Source organism: Sphaeramia orbicularis, chromosome 3 (genome assembly GCF_902148855.1).
Source record: "Sphaeramia orbicularis chromosome 3, fSphaOr1.1, whole genome shotgun sequence".
NCBI lineage: Eukaryota > Metazoa > Chordata > Actinopteri > Kurtiformes > Apogonidae > Sphaeramia > Sphaeramia orbicularis.
The window spans coordinates 15,632,133-15,650,302 of record NC_043959.1 but is presented as its reverse complement, the minus strand read 5'-3'; the positions used below and the strand labels follow the sequence as shown (position 1 = coordinate 15,650,302).

General features: G+C 42.3%; 1 protein-coding gene across 1 annotated transcript in view; it reads right to left on the bottom strand.

Annotated features, from left to right (window-relative positions):
* Window positions 1–8,171: 8,171 nt before the first annotated feature.
* The window catches only part of LOC115413478 (mucin-2-like), a 48,790-nt gene continuing 38,791 nt past the window's right edge, over window positions 8,172–18,170 (bottom strand). The window contains exons 35-49 of the mRNA XM_030126348.1: window positions 17,910–18,093; window positions 17,209–17,419; window positions 13,881–14,053; window positions 13,731–13,800; window positions 12,669–12,790; window positions 12,492–12,523; window positions 12,208–12,379; window positions 11,533–11,628; window positions 11,164–11,204; window positions 10,855–11,061; window positions 10,399–10,494; window positions 9,074–9,202; window positions 8,957–8,996; window positions 8,632–8,752; window positions 8,172–8,499 (exon numbers count right to left, since the gene is read on the bottom strand). Coding sequence (XP_029982208.1) covers window positions 8,307–8,499; window positions 8,632–8,752; window positions 8,957–8,996; window positions 9,074–9,202; window positions 10,399–10,494; window positions 10,855–11,061; window positions 11,164–11,204; window positions 11,533–11,628; window positions 12,208–12,379; window positions 12,492–12,523; window positions 12,669–12,790; window positions 13,731–13,800; window positions 13,881–14,053; window positions 17,209–17,419; window positions 17,910–18,093 — 1,887 coding nt within the window. The 3' untranslated portion in view covers window positions 8,172–8,306. The remainder of the gene's footprint in view (window positions 8,500–8,631; window positions 8,753–8,956; window positions 8,997–9,073; window positions 9,203–10,398; window positions 10,495–10,854; window positions 11,062–11,163; window positions 11,205–11,532; window positions 11,629–12,207; window positions 12,380–12,491; window positions 12,524–12,668; window positions 12,791–13,730; window positions 13,801–13,880; window positions 14,054–17,208; window positions 17,420–17,909; window positions 18,094–18,170) is intronic.

Below are 18,170 nucleotides of genomic sequence, written 5' to 3'. Positions count from 1 at the left end.
GCAGTAAATACTTTGTATCTTCCATCCTTTAAATACTTCACAGATATTTCATTGCTGTTTTATTTACTGAACTTTTATTCTTTAAATGTCACATGTTCCTTGACCCAGGTTTGGGTCCAAATCCACCCTGGTCCTCCTGGTCCTCCAGAATCCGGGTTTGGACTATCAGTCATAGTCCTTCCCACAGAGGCAGAGGAGTCCCATCCCCCTGTAGGTGGAACCAGTGTTGGTCCGTGGACTTGGTCCCTGGTCCTTCAGTGGGACTTTGTCCACCTCTGAGTCCAACCACTGACTCTGTCCCAGTTTTAGGAACCATCAAAACTAAACAAACCCAAAAGAACACAGTGTTACAGAGACAGAGATGTTAGTGGACCTGAGGGTCAAAACCACTTCAGCTGTTGGATTTTGTTTCTTAAGTGTGTGTATCTTATTTCACGAAGTTGAGGAACTTCTGGTAAATTGTTTCCTGTTTCCTGGAATGGTTAGGGGTAGGGTGCAGTGATGTGGCACCAGGCAGAGCGATCGGTATGAGAAGGAAAAGGAGCCAATGTTCTCAGTGACACATATCCAAAAACATCCTGATAGTACCTTTAGTAACATAACATCATGTTTGGCCAAAGAACCTTACCACGTACGTATCAGATGGTTAGTTCCTTTTATAGTAACAATGGTGTCCAATCACCCCTGTAGAAAAACCCCTGTCAAATAAAGACAGGGGGACATTCCCAGACCAACAGTCCCCACTTCTGTCTTTGTTCTTTGTTGTCCTCAACACAACTCCAAACCTCTACAGTCCAACCACAACTGGACCGTGGACATGGACCGCTGCTGCCATACGAGACCTACTGGGACCAGTTTAGGATTCAGTGTCTTGCCCAAGGACACTTCAACATGTGGACAGTCAGAGTCAGAATTCGAGCCGCTGACCCTTTGGTCATTGGACGACCACTGAACCATCTGAACCAACTGAACCACCACGACAACCTGCACCACCTGAACCACCTGAACTACCTGAAGGACCTGAAGCACCTGAACTACCTGAACCACCTGAACCACCTGAACCATGACAGCTGCCATATTTGTCTAAAAACAGACTTTGACATCCAAACCCTCAGATTGTCGTCACCACAGATGATCCATATTAGTATCTAAGTCCACCGTCCTTTCTTTAACCCGTCCCTGACTCTGTCCTAGAGCTGATCTGTGGGTTTGTCCTTTTTTTTGTCCATGGAGGACAAGGTGGATAGTGTCCTCTGTCCACTCAGATTCCTGACATAAGTTTAGATTCTCTGGAGGACACACAATGTCCACTCCACCACTAGCTAGTGTTGGGGTTGGACCACCTGCCCTCACCATGTCCAGCTTTTCTGGAAAAGTCCACTTTGAAAATGAAGAGAGGCGGAGGTGGATTGTTATTTCAGTGCTTTTGAGCGCATCGCAGGCACCCTGAATTGGCCAAAAGATGTTTGGTCTCTGCTGCTCCAGTGTAAGTTGACCGGGAAGGCGCAAGAGGTGTGTTCCACGCTAACGGTTGAACAGAGTTTGGATTATGAGGTTGTTAAAGCCACTGTTCTCCGTGCTTATGAGTTGGTGCCGGAGGCTTACCGGCAAACATTTAGAAAGTGTGTAAAAACACCTGACCAGACATATGTGGAGTTTGCGCGGGAAAAAGGTGTTTTGTTTGACAAATGGTGTCACTCCAGTAAAGTACATGATTTTGCGCAGCTGCGAGAACTCGTCCTTTTAGAGGAATTTAAACGGCGTTTGCCGGAGCGCATAGTGGTATATTTAAATGAGCAGAAGGTTGGGTCACTTTCTGAAGCTGCTGTTCTCGCAGATGAGTTCGCTTTGACCCACAAAAGTGTCTTTATGACTCCGGTGCGCCGTGAGGCTTCTGATGGTGAACGGGTGCGTTCTCCTAAGAACGCCCGGCGTGCGTTTGTGTCTGAAGGTGGTGAGAGCCGGGAGTGTTTTTACTGTCGGCAGCCAGGCCACCTAATTGCGGTTTGCCCGGTTTTAAAGAAAAAAGAGCAAACGAAAACCAGAAATCCCTCTGCTGTAGGTTTAATACAGTGTAAATCTGCGTCTTCCACAAAACCGGCAAAATGTGAAAAACCTATTTTTGATGATGAGTTCCGTCCTTTTATTTCACATGGTTTTTTGTCGTTGGGTGAGGGGGACCAGGTTCCCATCACCATTTTAAGAGATACCGGTGCGAAGTATTCTGTGGTCCGTCGCGGCGTGGTGTCGTTCTCAGATAAATCCTACTGTGGCTCTGATTTGTTGGTGTGGGGAATAAAACTGAGTGTTTTCCGCATGCCGCTGCACTCTGTTGTACTCACCTGTCCGCTGGTCTCTGGTACCGTGCGCGTAGGTGTGCGTGATCAGCTGCCCGTGGCAGGGGTTGATCTGATCCTCGGAAATGATTTGGCCGGTCAGAAAGTTTTTCCTGCCGTACCCGAAGTAACCGACTGCCCCGTTGCTGACGAGGGTTATTCCACTGCCGTCGGTGATCCAACCGTTTTTCCGGTGTGCGCCGTAACGCGTGCCCAGGCTCGCCGGCTGGGTGATCTGCCGGATCTGTCCGACTCCTTTTTGTGCGCGCCGTGCGAATCGAACAGCCCTCATTCTGAGTTGAATAAAACTGTGTGTACTGATATAAAACCAGATGTAGATAACTTGCATGTAGATGTCCAATTCTGTCGTTCTTGTTCTGTGTGTGAGAAGCATAACCAGGCCATTCCCCCAGCTCCGTTACATCCGGTCCCAGTTACTGGTGGACCATTTGAGCTGGGCCATGTCAGTTCATTCAGACAGCGGTTACCCACTGCTTGCAACACGGCCCGTCAGTCTCTTTCTGCTGCCCAACCTAAGTTGAAACAGCATTGTAAGAGTGCGCGTAAGCGTCTGTTTCAGCCAGGTGATCTATTTCTTGTTTTGTTACTTATTGCTGGGTTAAGTCTTTGCGCAAGGTTTTCTGGACCTTATGAGGAGTGTAAAATAAGTGACACCGATTATGTTGTTAAAACACCAGAAAAACAGGTAAAGTCACGTGTTTTCCAGGTGAATATGTTGAGGTCTTATGTTGCAGATGGCGCAGATAGGACAGCCATGGTCCCGTTGTCCTGCGTCACCCCTGTTCAGAGGGTGTCCACCCCGTCTTATTGTCCTGAGGAGGACTGTTTGAGTGGACAGTGTGTTTCAGTTCCGTGTGCCCAGTTGAAAAACTCAAAGCCGTTGCCACCTATCTGAGGAGCCGGGTGCGGCTGCGGCAGGTGCGCTGCCTGGTGGCGAAAGTGCAATCGGTCATAGACTTCAACAGCTGTACTTTTTGGCCAACTTGGTCAGCTCCTCCCTTTAATTTGATTAGTTCCCTGCATCTTAGGACTTATTTGAATCCATGGAAGCCCTTTTCTGTTCTGGGTTTTAGGTTTTAAACATTTCCTTAGGGGCGGAAATGTTTAAACTTAGGTGGGGGGGGTGTTATGACCCTGGGTCATAATTTATCTATTTATATGTATATGTATGTGTTTTCTGTTTAGTGTGTGTGCTCTCCCCCGTCCTGTAGGTGTGCTGTACCCTTTTGTGTCTGTCTATTGCAGGTTGCTGATTGGTGGATCATGATTGCCCAGCCCTTTAAAAATGGCCCTGGAACTTCTGTCCTCGCTCGCTCTTGCCTCCTGTCAGCTCCCAACCCTGTGTTCGTGTGTGTGACCGTCAGTCTTCGTGCTCGTGGAAAACTCCGATTGTTTGTATTTGTAAATAGTTTTTGTTAAATCGAACCTTTTTCTGGTAGGGGAGGTCGGCTCTTTTGTTTTCCCATTTTCTCCTGTTTTTGGTTAGATAGTTAGGTAAGTTTTCTGTATTTTATTTCTTGCATTTATTTTGGATTAGGAAAGTTAGTTTAAACTCTACAGATATTTTGTTTGTTGTTTTAGCCGCTCCCTCCCCTAACCCTTCCTTAGTTGTTAAAACAAAAGTAGTAATAATAAATATTGTGAATCTTAGTTTTTGACTGACGTGTGTGCTTGGGAGCTGGGAGGGGACAAAAGTTGAGCCTATTATGTTCGCCCTGGTGAACCCCTAGGCCGGGGCGTAACAGATGTATAAGTCTGTCCCAGACCTGTTCCTGTCCTCTGTCAGCCACTGTGGACGGAAAAACATCTACTTCAAATGTATTACTAGATAAATTTAATTTAATTTAATTTAATGAACTTTATTGGCCATGAATCATAAAGAATATGACCAAAGTTCTATCCCGTAATAGTTTAGCTGTGATTGTCCAATCAGAGGAAGGATAAATGCTGATGACATTGGGGAGCAGCTAGCTGGAATCTGATTGGTTCCAGAAATAGTCCTGATGTTCTCCAGTTCCAGTTCCATGAGCCTTCGGTACTGGTTCTGAAGGACCAGGGCAGATTAGATTGAATCCTGGTAACACTGAGACACTGAAATCTGATTGGACCAAATATCATCCAACCACACCCACCAACTGGAAACAGAGGAGCCACCAGGAACACTGAGACCAAATGGGTTTCCACCAAACCGGTTCCAAAGTGGTTTCAGGCAAGCAGCCACTTTCAGCTGGGCTAAACCGGGGCCAGACTAAGAATCGATGACGCAGCCCCCTGCGTCATTGGTGGGCAGGGTTACAGGCCAAAACAGGAAAAGGGGGGGTCCTCAGGGTCCCATCTCTGCCGTTTCTTTACCTTTATTTAATTCATTGTGATTGTAAATGTGTGTTGGAGGACAGACCTGTCCCAGGCATCGACCAAAGACAAAACTACACAAAACACACACATGAAACACAACAAACAACAAAACAGAAGAACAACTGTTCAACCACCAGAGACTCAAGAAACACAGACATTCCTCCTTCACTTCATTCTCCATCAGAGTTTTAAAATAATTAACAAAAATGAATGTTTGTAGAGTTTTATGAAGATTAGTCCATGACCCTGGTAAGAAAATGAATACATGCATAAATAATCCTGTGGTTTGTGTTCAGTGTGATTTGAGCTGATGTTTGTTCCTTCACACACGACGACTTCAGTCATTAATAATAATTAACAACTGACACCTTGAACTCGCCTGTGTTCAGTTTCATCTGTTGTCATGGTGATGGATGAAGCAGTCAATCCACCTGTGTTCAGTTTCCCTGAAACACTTTAAGTCTATTTAAGATTTATTTGTTGTTTTATTCTGCAGTTTATTTGTTGTTTTATTGTGTTATTTGTTGTTTTATTCTGCAGTTTTTTTGTTGTTTTATTCTTTTGTTTGCTGTTTTATTTAGTTGTTTATTTGTTGTTTTATTCTGTTGTTTTCTTTGTTTTATTCTGTTGTTTATTTGTTGTTACCTCCACCAGGAGGTATTGTGATTACTTTGCTTTGTGTGTTTGCATGTGTGCGTGCCTGTTTGTTTGTTTATTAGCAAGATAACTCAAAAAGTTATGGACGGATTTTCATGAAATTTTCAGGAAATGTTGATACCGGCTCAAGGAAGAAATGATGAAATTTTGGTGGTGATTGGGGGTGGGGGTGGGGGGGCCATGGGGGCCCACTGATCTACTTTGGTGGAGGTCTGCGCTCTCCGAGTGCTTTTCTTGTTTTATTCTGTAGTTTGTTGTTTTATTCTGTTGTTTATTTGTTGTTTTATTCTGTAGTTTGTTGTTTTATTCTGTTGTTTATTTGTTGTTTTATTCTATAGTTCAGGATCTATCCTGTTCTCACTCAGTGACGCTGCATTCATTAATAATTAATTGACTTAACAGCTTCGCCTTTAACGACCTTTGTTCAAGTTCTTGGTTCTTATCATGTTGATGAAGATAGAACCCAGCAGCTGTTCTATGATCATATGTTCACATGTTCATATGTTCACGTGTTCATACATTCACATGTTCATATGTTCAGGGTGAAGTTTATGAGACTTTACATGTTCATTTGTTTATGTAAAAACACATTAAATTCAGTCAAATAATCCACAAATTTGAACGACAGGAAAAAAAAATGAAGAGGTTCAAAGACATGTAATAAGAGTCACACAGTAAAGATACAAACACTGATCAGATTATGGATCAGACACTGATCAGAGATTATTGATTAGACACCAAGAGGAAGTTGACACATACTGCAGTAAAAGTATTAATACTAGTTTTATTCTAATGTTCAGATGATGAAAACGTTGAAAACACTCTAAAACATCATTCAGACCTTTAGTAAATATCACACTAATGTAAAAGTTTACTACCCTAATTAAATCTGTAAAAAACTCTTAAGTCCTTATTGGAGTTGGACCAAAATAAATGCTTAAAAATCCAACAGTTAAGTTTGTCTTATATTTACATCTATTGTTAAAGTTTATTTCACAAAAAGAAATGAGTATTTGAGTAACAAACTATATTTTTATGATATTCAAAATATTTTCTGTAAATACCAGTGAGAATATTTGAGTCTGGAGCACTTTTATCATCCATCCATCCATCCATCCAAACACATGTGGACCGGTTGGACGAACTCCCATGAACGCTCGAGCACCCAATGGAGACTATAGAGGTGGACCAGTGTTCCATAAGTGGGACGAAAACCGCATTGTTTCTCCTGCATCTGAACCTGAAACCTGTTTGAAAGCTCACTGAAATGAACAGTCAGTTTGTACATGTTGTCCAGCAGCGCCCTCAGATGGACGACAGCTGCACTGACTCATGGGAAATAATCCGACCTCAACGTTCAGTCATTTAATGGATGAAACTGAACAAAAGGGTAAACATTTATACTTTTATTAAACTGTATTTGTTTATTTGGTTAAATATTCACATCATGTTCATAGAATTTAACATTAAAAACAAGGTTTGATTTTATTTATTAAATACCATCCTTTAAATCTCTTCCATCTTCCATCTTTTTTGTTGTTTTCATGCATCTTTTTTATGTTTTACATAGTTTTCATCGTCTTTTTTTCATATGTGGTTTTTTGTCTTTTGTTTCGTTCTATGTCTTTTATTATAACTTCCATGTTTCAACAACAACAACAGCGTCTGTATTTCTTCATTTCTCTTCAGTTTTATTGACCTGAACTTTTTTTTTTTCATGAGTATTTTTTCTGTCTGTTGTACAAACCAGTGGAATCATTAAACTGATCATTGCAGAGGGTGGAGTCAGAAAGGAAGGAAAAACAAATATGAGAATCACAACAAAGAACCTCCTGTTGGATCAGTTAAAGCCCAGGTTTGCAACAACCACCATCTGTGATATTGAACTACAGAGTACAGAGGAAGGAGAGGAAAGGAGAGGAGGAAGGAGAAGAGGGAGAGGAGGAGGAAAGGAAAGACGGAGAAGGAGGAGCGGAAAGAAGAAGGAGAGGAGGAGGAAAGAAGGAGGTGGAGGAGAAGAGGGAGAGGAAGGAGAGGAGGAAAGACGAGGGAGAGGAGGAAGGAGTTTTTGTATATTTAGAGCTTTATATATATATATATATATATATATATATATATTTTTTTTTTTTTTTTTTTTTTTTCTTTTTCTGTTCTATTAATAATTTCTTTCCTACTTTTTCTTGACTGGAACACACAATAATTTCCCCTTGGATTAATGAAGTATTCTGGTTCTGATTTGTGACATTTGGTCTGGTTCCACTGGTCTATAGGTCACATGGCTCCACTGGTCTACAGGTCACATGGTCCCACTGGTCTATAGGTCACATGGTCCCACTGGTCTGCAGGTGAGGTAGTGTCACAGATACAGTCTGGGCTCCAAATGTGAAATTGTAGAATTAATGATAGAATGGGTTTAAGTCCAAAGGAATATTAGTATCAGATCGACCAGATCTACTTCAAACACTGTCTGCACATGACAGTACATGGACTGTACAGGTTCTATCAGTGGAACATTTATACATCTATTGGATAAATGGACACTAACCAACATATATGTGGAAGAACTCACCATTAGATATATTAAAAACATGAACTAAACAACTTTGGTCATTAGTTTAACAATTAATCTGATTAAAATATGGAACATCTAACATGTTTAATCTGAAACAGATCATTTATAAAACACTGCAGACCAGTGGACACCGTTCCACAGCTGTATATGTGTGTGTGTGTGTGTGTGTTTGGTTCTTCTGGTAACATCTGTGATTCAACAGATCATTAAAAACACAGATGCAGACGTTCTTGTTGCAGACGGATCACTTTAATAATGACAGAAGGAAAGTTCTCATCACATCAGCTGTGACATGAGGAGCTGATCTGAGCTTATAAATATGAGGAGGACAGAGGATAGAGGTTTGGACAGCCTGTTGGACGGATTCAGCGTCTCCTGCGTCGTTGTTTGGACGCCGGTGTACAGTCGCTCTGACTGCACTGACACGTCTCCACCACTGTGTACGAGTGTTGGACCGTGGAACCATCAGCGCAGATCAGAACCGCCTCCATCTGACGGGTCCGGACCTCCTGACAACAACCACAGCTGTGCATCATCATGTTGGATGATGCTGAGTACCTGAGGACACAGAGGACAAAAAGGTCAACAGAAGACAAACAGGTCTATTCTATTCTATTCTATTCTATTCTATTCTATTCTATTCTATTCTATTCTATTCTATTCCTGGTTCACTGGTTGTGTTCCACTCACATGGAGGAGCTTCCACAGGTTCCAGAGCAGAAGGTCATGTTGATGGGCTGAGAGCTCCGACATCCATCCACCTCCAGGACAGACACACTGGACTGGACGTCACAGACACTGAGCTTCTGACCTGAGGACACGAAGACAAGACGATTACAGGAGAGTACTGGTAGTACTGAGGTAGTACTGAGAGATAGTACTGAGGTAGTACTCAGAGATAGTACTAAATAAAATATATGTAGTTTAGACACACCCTTTAGCATGTGTACCCTTAGTACTAGCACAGGTACTTTGTAAGGGGTACTTATATACTCTATTACTGTGGTTCACTTACAGTGTCTGCAACAGCCGTTGGCGTCAGTGGTCTCGGTGCCCTGTAGGGGGCGTAGGTCAGCTGTTAGAGGACCAGTGAAAACATGTGGACTTTGAATTTAAAGTGTAATGAACTCACAGGTTCACAGTCTGACGGGTCGAAGGGTGGACACGATGTCTCCGTCTCCTTGGTAACAGGCCGACCCTCAATCATCTCACAAGTGTAAATCGCACACTTGTCGTTAGGAGGCACAAAGGTGTTGTTAACCTGGACCAACAGGAAGAACCAGAGCTAAGTCACATGATCAACTAGATACAAGCCTTAGAACGGTGAAGCCGACGCAGGAACAAAAACAAAGAAAATGAGTCAGAATATAGAAAATAGAATCAGTAGAACCTTTTACAATGACCATCAAATATGGTGAATTAAACTGTTCATATAAATGTGTTTAATGATAAAATGACAGTTTGACCCAAACTCTAGTTTTTCTCTGAATAGTTGTTGTTGTTAGAGGTGTTTGTTCGTAGTTAAATTGGTATATGACACAAAAACTGTAATGGAAAGACCTTTGAGCCCAACTAGAGCCACATGACCAAAACAAACAGATGTTGATGGATGTTGGAACAAGAGAAGAAGAAGAGTTGAACCCAACTGTGTATGTGTGGACACACCAGGAAACCTCATCATTTTAGAATTTAGTAGGAGATAGAGGGGGAACGAGCATTCTAGATTCAAAACAACACAGATTTCTGTTCATGTTTATGGAATGACTTCTACTGACATCTACCAGAAGAAAGAAACTAATCAGCACATTTGGGATTGAATGGAAACACCAACATTACACACTTCTGTTTGAAACACATTTATATAAATATGGGGAAAGTTTAGCTCAGATGGACGATGGAAAAGAGACTAATGAAAATAGTGCATCGTTAAAGGTGGAGATTTGGCTCTTTAAGGGTTAAAGGCAGACATTTGGGTCTTTAAGGGTTAAAGGCAGACGTTTGGGTCTTTAAGGGTTAAAGGGAGATGTTTGGGTCCTTAAGGGTTAAATAATCAATCCTAGCAACAAATACGGAGGCGACTAAACCCATACATTCTGAGACAACCCCCCCCCCCCCCCCCCCCCTAACTAAGTCCATGTTCACATGTTTTTACTATCGAGTCTTTTTTTCACGTTGGTTTCTCCAAAACTTTTTCACTTTTGTTGGATGAATCCATGAGTCTCAACGGTTCCAGGAGCTAAAGTGTGTCCATACGATGGAGTTTGTGAATATTTTCACCTAAAACAGTCTGGTTTGTAGGGAAGATGGACGCCTGGTACTGATGCACCTTTACTGTTAGGTCTGGTTTCAGTACCTGGACCCCACAAACACTGGTATTGGTTCAGAGGTTTTCATCTGTGGTCTTTCTTCTCAGGACCTGGAGACTCTCCTGTAGAGGCTGAAACCTGCAGTACTGACCTTAATGATGACAGTGGAACCATCAACGGTGACGATACAGTCCTTCGGAACACACCTGCCACAGCACTTCCCAGGTTCAGGCTCATATTCATACCCCTGTAGAGAAGAACAGGTCAGAACAAAACCAGTAGAACCATCATTCTTTATATGGACGAGGTCCGGGTTTAGAGACCCACCGAGACCCAAAGAGACCCAACAAGGCCCACCAAAACCCAAAGAAACCCACCGAGACCCAACAAGACCCACCGAGACCCAAAGAGACCCACTGAGACCCAAAGCGACCCACGAAACCCACCGCAACCCAAAGAGACCTAATGAGACCCAACGAGACCCAAAGAGACCCACTGGGACCCAACGAGACCCACTGAGGCCCAAAGAGACCCACTGGGACCCAAAGAGACCCGCGAAGCCCACTGCAACCCAATGAATGTGTTTGGGTTCTTGTCCTGTTCTTACCTCCGTGCAGTTCTTGTCACATTCTATGGGTTTGCAGGTGATGATGTGAGTGTGGGTGATCGGGTTCTTCTTCAGGCTACAGAAACACTCCTGACATGGGTCCAGTGAAGTTCCGTTGGTGGTGGACAGTGGTGATCCTTGTGTTACTGATGGTGCTTCTAACGGTGGTTCTGATGGTGTTACTGGAACTGAGATCCTTTCTCCGGGCTACAGAATCCACATTGACAGGTTAGTTCAGTTTATCAGCGGGTTTTTAACACTTTCATGGTATTTTGTTGTGAAAAAGTAGAGTTTGGACTTTGTTGGTACCTGGTATTCAACCATGTTATAGACACAAACATCTTTAGGAACTGAGAAGACCAAAGAAAGGAGAACAAGGGTTAGTTTGAATCCAGAACCAGGCTGTTCTATCCATTTATGTCCATTGTCTTTGTGACCAAATTAATATTCTTCAAACAAAGAAAAGAGTAATCGTTATATTTCTAACATCCTGAAGATGTAAGTGGAATGGATCAATTCAAAACCATCTGTTCAACGTCCATTTAATAAAGGTTATACATGAGCCTGTTGGATGTGTTGGTGGGGGGTGGGGTGGGGGGTGCTAACAGTGGTGTGTCCTGTACATTCAGTATTTTCAGTGTGATGTTTGGTGTAAAACCATGTGACTGTGTTCCGTACCACACTGGTAGATCTGGCAGCAGATTCCTTCAGTGGCCTTGAGTTGAAAACCCACTGGACATGTGACCACCGCAGGGCACCGGCTGACGTTACATTCTGTTGAACACAAAACAGTCAAGTTGACTTTTACCGCTCACATTCTTTATTTCTCACACTGTTTCCAAAGCTATTTTATCTACGCACAAAACAAAAATAATGTGTCCCCATTTACACGTCGTTGTGTAATTAGCTAAATCATATTTTGGGCCATATTATGATATCTGTGTAACTTTATACGACGGCGTATTAGCGCCACATAGGAAAAATAAAAACACTTGTCACTACGATGACAAAGTCATAGTTTTAAAAACATAACATGCCCACACTTGAAAACCCTCGGCCTTCAGACTGAGGGTCAAAGAGTCAAACCTTTGACCCTGACTGAATCCTAATTCACCCCTTGGCTCCTCTCCTTTAGCCCTACCCCTCTGTTCTATGTGTACATGTGAAGGGGTAGTGTTGTCCCGATTCTCAATTAGTCAGAGTAGAGGGGCTAAGGGGGAGGGGCTGTTTGACCATTTCAGAGGGGAATGTTTACACCACTACCCCTTACAACGGAGTTTCAAGGGGTAGTGCCAAGGGCAAGGGCCAAAGGGGAAGGGGGAGGAGCCTGTGGTGTGTCCTGGTTTTACTGACCACATGACTGGTGTGAGCAGCAGCCGTCTGTCTGGTTGACCAGCTGCTGTCCAGGTTCAGTGCAGCTCAGGCTGGTGTTGGCTGTTGGACACTGGTAAGGCTCACACTGGATGCTCATGGAGTCTTTATCGCAGACGCAGGTGTTACATCCACTGGTCCATGTGTCTCCAGGCTGAGGACAGAACCCGTCCAGATGGTTGGTTAGTGTTCATAAAAGTGTCTGTGTGGAATTGTGTATGTTTGTATATGTGTGTGTTTCCTGTTTGGTTTTGCAGCGTTCTTACCTGTTTGGGTTTTCCATCAGGTCCAACACAATCTGAAATGAAAGAACACACAAGTGTCTGTCAGAAGTACACGTTTGTGAAAACTGTGAATGTGTCTCAGATGTGTCTCAGATGCGTCTCGGATGTGTCTCGGATGTGTCTTAGATGCGTCTCAGATGTGTCTCAGATGTGTCTTACCACAGGAGGTCACACATGTGTGGTACACAGTGTTAAATAGGATGGTTCCACTGGGACAGAAACATCCTTCTCTGGTCTTATTGGAGGAGGATCCGCTGTCACTCTGGAACTTCTGGTTGTATCTGAGGTTAAAGGGAAACTGACAGATTAGTGAAGCTGAAGATGATACGGTGAAGAGCATCATCAGATTATAGCTCCAACCATTCAACCCTTATTTATGGGACTTTTTTGTTCCATAATTCAACACCTTTATTTAGAACATAACAATACAATTTAATAACCCCTGTCATGTGTTTATTTAATGGGTTTAAAGCTGATTCATTCATATTTCCCTGAAATTCAACTCATTACCAAAACACAAACTATTTTCATTTATATTAATAAAACATGTACATATGTTTATTTCAGTTTATATAATAATTATCTCAAATGTAATTCTACATCATAATCTACTACATATGTACAAAAAAACCCCAATATAAATACAATATAAAGTCTGACATAAATTATAATTATATACAACCTTCCTTATAATTTATACTATATATGAATATCTCAGGTATGATTTTCTATAAGACACAAACTGTATTAGTTCATATAAATATAACACAAACATAAATAATGTATGTAGATCACTGCACATTATAGTACTTTCTGCATATTTTAGCTCTTTTTATATATCATATAATATATGAGAGTGGTCTATCTATCTATCTATCTATCTATCTATCTATCTATCTATCTATCTATCTATCTATCTATCTATCTATCTATCTATCTATCTATCTATCGTTCTATCGTTCTATCTATCGTTCTATCTATCGTTCTATCTATCGTTCTATCTATCGTTCTGTCATTCTGTTGTTCTATCGTTCTATCTATTGTTCTATGTATCGTTCTATCGTTCGATCTGTTGTTCTGTTTATTGTTCTATCGTTCTTTCTATTGTTCTATCTATCGATCTATCTATTGTTCTATTTATCATTCTATCTATTGTTCTATTCATCGTTCTATCTATGGTTCTATCTCTGGTTCTCCAGTTCTGTGGTTTTAATGCCTTACCTGTCATTACATGTGGGTTCCACAGCAGGTCCACAGGCCATGTAAACTTTATCTCCTTCACATTTATGCTCTGAAAGAGGGAGACATGTTGAAATTTTCCAGAACGTTCTCCTTTATTTATGACTGGATTCCTGTAATACTGGGACTCACCACAGTGGCCGGCAGTGGCGTTCCTCCAGTCGATGCAGATTCCGGCGTTAGAACACTCAGTGGCGTAGGCCTCCAGACTGGAGCATGTGTTATTACCGCCGCTACAAACATCTGACACACACGACTGAACAAACGGTCTGGGGGGGATGGTTGAGTGGCATGCTCCAAATACACTGGAGGGAACCAAGAATCACACTTACAAACACAAGTACAACAAGCCATCTGAGTCGAATGGGGACTATGAGGAACTATGGAGGAACCATGGAGGAACTATGAGGAACCATGGAGGAACTATGAGGAACCATGGAGGAACTATGGATGAAGAATGAGGAACTATGAGGAACTGTGGAGGAACCATGGAGGAACTATGAGGAACCATGGAGGAACCATGGAGGAACCATGGAGGGACTATGGAGGAAGTATGAGGAACCATGGGGGGACTATGAGGAATTATGAGGAACTACGGAGATACTATGAGGAACCATGAAGGAACCATGGAGGAACTATGGTGGAACTATGAGGAACTATGGAGGAACCGTGGAGGAACTATGAGGAACTATGGAAGAACTATGAAGAACTCTGGAGGAACTATGGTTGATGGGAAAAGATGGATGGACCCAGTTCGAGACATGTTCCATATCCTGAACATCCACCTTGAACCTAAACCAGGGCTGTCAAACTCCCCCCTGTGGATGACTGATAATACTGATAGAAGCTGAAGTCCATAGGTTCTTCCTCTAGGGGTCCACGATGGTGGTTATCAAGAAGAAGAAATCCAACATAATCTGACTGAGTTATCGACAAAACACCAAGGAGATCCAACTGGTGGTGTTCAGGGTAAAACCAGTATATCTAAGAAACTCCATTAGGTCCTGGACTGTACCATCTACTGGGATATTCACTTCCACTCAGTCCTCAGATTCTACTTTTTTTTATTTTTTTTTTTTTATTTTTTATTTTTGGGACACTACCATTCTAAACAGGACGAATATTTGGTTAAATACTGTTAATATGAACAAAAAAAACAAGAACAAGGTACTGGGGGAAGGAACCTGTTCCATTAAAGAACCAGAGGATAAACACCATGGAACAAAAATTAGAAATGAACCCACAGACTGAGACTGGAAGAGACACAACTGGACACAAAATGGACCAAATGGACAGAGTTTACACCAAACCAACAGACTGACTGTGGTGATCTGGCCACATGGTGTCATTTATTCACATTTGTATTTTTTTTTTCTTTCTTTTTTTTGTATGCTTATAATTATTAATAATTATAAAGCGTAATAAAAATTTTTGTGACAAAAAAACTAAAAAAACCTCATCACGGATCGAATCAGTGCCTGAACTCTGACTTTATTGTTTTGTAGAAGTGTGTGTAATAGGTCATAGGTCACTCTATTTATGACATCATCTGAATATGCATCACTTTCAGACATCCAGCAGGAGCGACAGAACTTATTGGTCAAACCTTTCATCTGTAGAACTTTGACACAGGGCGGATTTATCATTAGTTCTATTCTTTAAAAGACTCAATAAAAGGTTACGCACGCAGTCAACGTTAAAAGGGGCGGATATAACGTGCGTGCACGGACACACAGACACACGGGGGAGAGGGGCATCACACACCGAGTTGGAAGCGAGTCCGGGCTGGAGCTAAACTGGAGGACAGAATTCTTTTTCTGGATTCAACTTTTTCACTTTTATCTGGATTACTGTCCTCCGTGGAGCTGCAGGGACCTGAGGTGGACCTGTGGTGGACCTGCTGGGACCTGTGGTGGACCTGAGATGGACCTGTGGTGGTGAGTAGAACCTGCAGCTACAGTCAGGGCTGGCTTGTCGCATCGACCATATATTTGGTTGCCTAGGGCGCCAACTGCCGGATGGGGTGCCACTGGTAGGTAAAATAAATAAATAAATAAATAAATAATAGAATAATAATTATAGTAAATAAAGAAATACTAGTAGTGATAACGTGAGAGTTTCTTACTAACTGTCTTAAAAATAAAGAAATTAGAAAAAAAAAAAAAAAAACAACCCCCATAATTTGCCAGGTGAACTCTCCCTGATCCAGTGCTCACTGTGTGTGTGTGAGTGACAGAGACAGAGTGGAGCTGAATGACAGCGTCATCTGGGTGTAGAACCAAGCATCCAAGTAATACAGGTTGGAGAATTTATCAGTGCGAAACGGCCTTCCAAGCCCTTAGCTGCACAGTTTAGAGGAGGAGAGAAGAGGAGGAAGAAAAGTAATCCAACTATAGAGGGGTGGAACTTTTTATAATGTTAAAAACATTTGACGTTATTAGCAAAAGATACCTTAATGGAAATGAAGCAAAGTTGGCTAATAATGGTACTGTAGATGATTAAGATATGAGATATCTGCTAAGTCGTGTGGTTTACTGATGATGAACTGGTTTCTATATGTTTCTATCTGGTTTCTATATGTTTCTATCTGGTTTCTATATGTTTCTATCTGGTTTCTATATGTTTCTATTTGGTTTCTATATGTTTCTATCTGGTTAATATATGTTTCTATCTGGTTAATATATGTTTCTATATCCAATCCAATCCAACTTTATTTGTAAAGCACTTTAAAACAACTGCAGTGGACCAAAGTGCTGTACAGAAGAAGAATAATTAAAACCAAAATAGAAGAATAAAATACAGAATAGATTTAAAGACAGAAACTGTACAAAAAAGAAAAAAGTGCTATACAGAAAAATAAATAAAACCCAAATAAAAAGAATAAAATACAAGAATATATTAAAAAGCCATACAATTAAAAACAACAAAATAAATAAATAAATAACATAGATAAATAAGAACAATAAACCACTACCAAATAAAAACAATAGAATAAAGATATGGTTTATGTATATTTCTATCTGATTTACTGCTGGCTGTTTCAAGGTTCAAGGTTACTTTATTTATACCTGTGGGTAGATTTATTTTGTGCATCTCCTCTCACGCTTCATGCATCTCCTCTTTATGACCCCCACCTCACCCCCCCCACCGCAGAAAAATTTATATCTCGCCTAGAGCGCCAAAATGGCTGGAACACTGGTGTGCACTGACGTATTTTATTTGGGATTAATTGTGGATGTGCTGGAGCCTGGAGTGTGTGTGAGTTCCACCTGTGCAGATATACAAAGGTCAGTATGGAGCTGCAGATGTTTAACCCACCCCTGTTGTACTGGGACCACTGTGGAGAAGGACGGACCTGTTCCGTCTGTGTCCCTGAACTGAACTGGACTCACTTTAACAGCAGAACATTGACTAGAGGAGGTTTGGTGCCGGTGCTTCAGGTTCTGAAGGTTCTCCTCACCTGCTGCTTAGGACGTCACAGATGGCAGGTTTACAGGGAGGTTCTGTGGTTGGGGTTTCCACAGTGGTGGATGCTGTGGTGGTCGGTGGTGGTGTTGTCGGGACAACACAGGGTGTCCCTGGGACATGCCAATGACCTGCAGACTCTGAGCAGGGTTCCACCTGGCCGTTAGGAGAACGGCAGTCATTGGAGTGGGAGTTGTCACAGGTTCCTGAAAGAGCCGAATACGGTCACCATGGTTACAAGGCCAACCACAACACACCTGAACACACCTGAACACAACACACCTGAACACACCTGAACACAGCACACCTGAACACACCTGAACACAGCACACCTGAACACAACACACCTGAATACAACACACCTGAACACAACACACATGAACACACCTGAATGCACCTGAACACACCTGAACACAGCACACCTGAACACAACACACCTGAACACACCTGAACACAACACACTTGAACACACCTGAATTCACCTGAACACAGTACACCTGAACACACCTGAACACAGTACACCTGAACACAACACACTTGGACACACCTGAACACAGTACACCTGAACACACCTGAACACAGCACACCTGAACACACCTGAACACAGTACACTTGAACACAACACACTTGGACACACCTGAACACAGCACACCTGAACACAGTACACTTGAACACACCTGAACACAGAAGACTCACCGCACTGGCCTTCGGTGTTTCCTCCAAACATGGAATAGGGCAGGTCGATGCTGACTGAGGTCCCTCTGTAGACCACTATGGTGTCGATACCTGGGATCTCCATCGTTATCACCATATCGGTACTAGTCATCTGCAGATCAGAATTTCTGTAGGCGGGATAGACTCGTTTCTGATTCACAAACACCTGTAGAAGAAACCAAGAGAACATGAGAGAGGTGCAGGAAGTCTGAAGCCTAATATGGTGACGTCATGCTCCCGAGG